A 3,137-nucleotide genomic window follows, 5' to 3' on the forward strand; every position below is an offset into this window, starting at 1 on the left:
AGTATTAGACAGTTATTTTCCACTGTATTTATCAAAGTTCATTGGGGTCAGCTGACCCCGATACGTAAACACCTCTAATCCGCCCCTGTTAGCCCATGATTTTTAGGCCCTCACAAATCTAAACTAACAGAATGTATATCCGTTCTTTAACCAACCGTTTTTGTTGTGGTGAATTTGTCCTGTACCTTTTAGAAGTTTACAATGAAACTAGAATAGGACAAGTGATAATCCTCATGTATATATATATAGAAAACGACCAATAGCTCGTTTACTTTATTTATCTCAGTTGGGCTGGGCTCAGCCAATACAACACATCACTCTTACAATACACATTATACTGGGATATTAGGGGGTTTGGATCAAGTACCCTATCCAAATAGGTCCTGAGTGGACTCATCTTTGGTGAGGGGGACTTGCTATGGTAAATTGTACCTATAAGGTAATCGTCCATAGACCACTGTGTGATAGTCATATATCCATGTCCAGCACGAGAGCCGCGTCGCCTTTGTCGACGGTGAATGCCTTGAGCATCTTCCCTGTCGCCGTCGTGACCTGCGCCACGTACGAGCCGTGGAAGCCCCTGAACTTGAACTGCCCATCGCCGTCGAGGCGGCCACGCGCATCGGAGGTCCACTCCCTCCGGAGCTCAATGAACCTCTGTCCGGCGTCATTGACGGTGCCGTCGGCGTTGACGAGGGCGGCGTCTTGGCGCCACATGTGTCCCTGCATGAACCCCCAGAGCACGACGCCCTGCACGGACGGGTGCGCGTACGCCTCGCGGAGCACGACCTCGAGGTCGTCGGCGCGGAGGGCCTCGTCGGGCTCGCCGACGTCGAGCTCGGTGATCCAGACGGGCAGGTCGGTGGCGGAGAGCTTGTCGAGCGCGTCGCAGATGACCTCCCCGACGGGGTTGCTGACGTGTCCCTGCAGGCCGATGCCGCCCACCTGCGCGCCGCCGCGCTGCAGGTCGCGGATGAGGCCGATGTACTTGTCGGGCGTGGCGTTGGGGTCGTTGCCGCACTCGACGTTGTAGTCGTTGACGAAGAGCGCGGCGCCCGGGTCGAGCCGCGCGGCCTCGCGGAACATGAGCGCGGCGACGTCGTCGCCGAGGCGGTCGCGGAAGAAGCGGCCGTGCAGCATCTCGTTGTTGACGTCGTAGTGCGGGAACCTCCCCGCGTAGCGGCCCAGGAGGCCGCGGATGCGCTCCTGCACGACCGCCATGAGCTGGTCGCGGTCGCCGCCGATGTCCTTGATCCACTGCTGCACGTCGCCATCGACGGCCCAGAAGATGCAGTGGCCCCGCGCGGGCTTGCCGGCGCGGTCGCAGAAGTCGAGCAGCCGGTCGGCGTCGCCGTAGTTGAGCTGCCCGCGATGCGCCTCCGTCCAGTACCACTTGAGCTCGTTCTCGAAGACGGCCCAGTCCAGGTGGTTCGTGAAGAAGTCCACGAAGGCGGGGTTCTGGATCACCTCGCCGTTGATGCAGCTGCCCAGCGGGAACCCACTGTCCAGCTGCACCACGCGCACGGACGCCCCCGCCGCCCCGCCCAACTTGAGAACCACGTCACGCTTGCGCACCTTGTCCGTCTTGTCCTTGAGGTAGCTGAAGCGCGCTTTGCGGTCGATGGCAATGATCCGAAGATCCATGACCTTCACGTCGACGCCGGCAGGCGGCCCGTGCACGTGAACCGCGGCGCTGCGGGGGCTCTCCCTGAGCCGGAACGCGCCCTTGATCTCCGCCCACCTGCCCGGCTCGGCGCAGACGGCGCCGCCGTCGATGACGCAGCCCCCGTCGTCGTCGCCTACGCGGATGCTGACACGAACGGGGTGGCCGCCCTGCTGGTTTCCATCCTCCTCCTCCGCTGCTTCACAGGCCACGCTGATCCAGCCGGCGACACGGTACGTGACGCGGGGCCTGAGCGCGCCGAGAGTGATCGCCTGGCGCAGTCCATCCTCCTCGTCGGCGCGGGCCGCGGCGAGGACGTACCGGCCGCTGGGCTTGTGGCCGTGCCCGACGGCTGCCGTGGGGAGCCTCGCCGGGTCGTCGTGGTGCTGGGACAACGCCGTGCGCGCGCCGCAGGGAGCCCAGCCGACGGCGTTCACCTCGAACACGACATCCTGCATGGTCGACACATGCACGCATGAGGTGCGCACGACACAAAGGAAGTGAGCTAGACTGTATAAGAAATGACGGTGCAATAATGGAGGAAACGGTGCTAGCTGCATGTAAGTTTTTCCTGCACGTACCTGGTGAGTGCTGGCCATGGCTCGTATTAGGCGATTACCGGCGAGGCAGCTAGAGCAAAATGTTGGCCACCGAGCTGGACCCGGGAGTTCGATGTTGGGACGGAAGCAGGGAGCGCTTGTTTGCTCGTGTGATTGGTTTTTGTGTTGTGAGATTGAGGAGACGGGTCGAGGGAGATGCCGCATTTATAGGCATTCGGCCGTCAAGTTGTGGCAGAAAAAATATTGCGCGAGTTGCATTGCAACAATGCTTATCCAATTGAGTTACGGTGAAGCAAGAACTACATCACCTCGCGGCACTCTCATTGGCTAGATGAGATTTACACAGGAAGATAACTGTCACTAGCTACTTCACAAACACATGGGAGTTGAATTAGATAGATTCTCTAATATCCTGGTGTGTGCAATGTACCATGTATCTCTGGTCCGCGTGTGACGAGTAGTACTCCTACTTGCCACCGTTGCAATTTCTCTATATTTAATTCCATTTTCAGCTGGAAACACTCGTGCAAACAAATCAAGAGTCTAGGCTCCAAATTATATTGGTGGACTGCACAACCATTTATAAAATGATTGTTAGGATTACACAGTTCTTTATTTTGATTCTAGCAAGTGCATATATGTACAATCAAGAATGCAAATAGCAACCGCTATGAACTCCAGTAGCGGCGGCGGCGGCGGCAGCAGCAGTAGTAGTAAAGCTTTAGCCATGGACACATAGCAAATTTACCAATACCATGGAACGGAGCATGCACATCGAGTATGTACAAAGTACTTAGCTTCAATTGGCGCCGGGTGCAAGTTGCAGCCGCCACCGGCACTCCGCATGATGCACTTGGTTTAGGCGTGGGGCGTCACCAAAAATCCATGCATAGCTTCAAGCCACGGATACCGGC

General features: G+C 57.6%; 1 protein-coding gene across 1 annotated transcript; it reads right to left on the reverse strand.

Moving 5' to 3' along the window:
- Positions 1-299: 299 nt before the first annotated feature.
- Positions 300-2,121, reverse strand: LOC101778805 (anti-sigma-I factor RsgI6). Its single transcript, XM_004986655.2, has one exon. It carries the CDS (start codon positions 2,119-2,121, stop codon positions 469-471), a length of 1,653 nt encoding a protein of 550 aa, XP_004986712.1. The 3' UTR covers positions 300-468.
- Between the last annotated feature and the right edge of the window lie 1,016 nt (positions 2,122-3,137).

The sequence above is a fragment of the Setaria italica genome, chromosome IX (genome assembly GCF_000263155.2).
Source record: "Setaria italica strain Yugu1 chromosome IX, Setaria_italica_v2.0, whole genome shotgun sequence".
NCBI classification, from domain to species: domain Eukaryota; kingdom Viridiplantae; phylum Streptophyta; class Magnoliopsida; order Poales; family Poaceae; genus Setaria; species Setaria italica.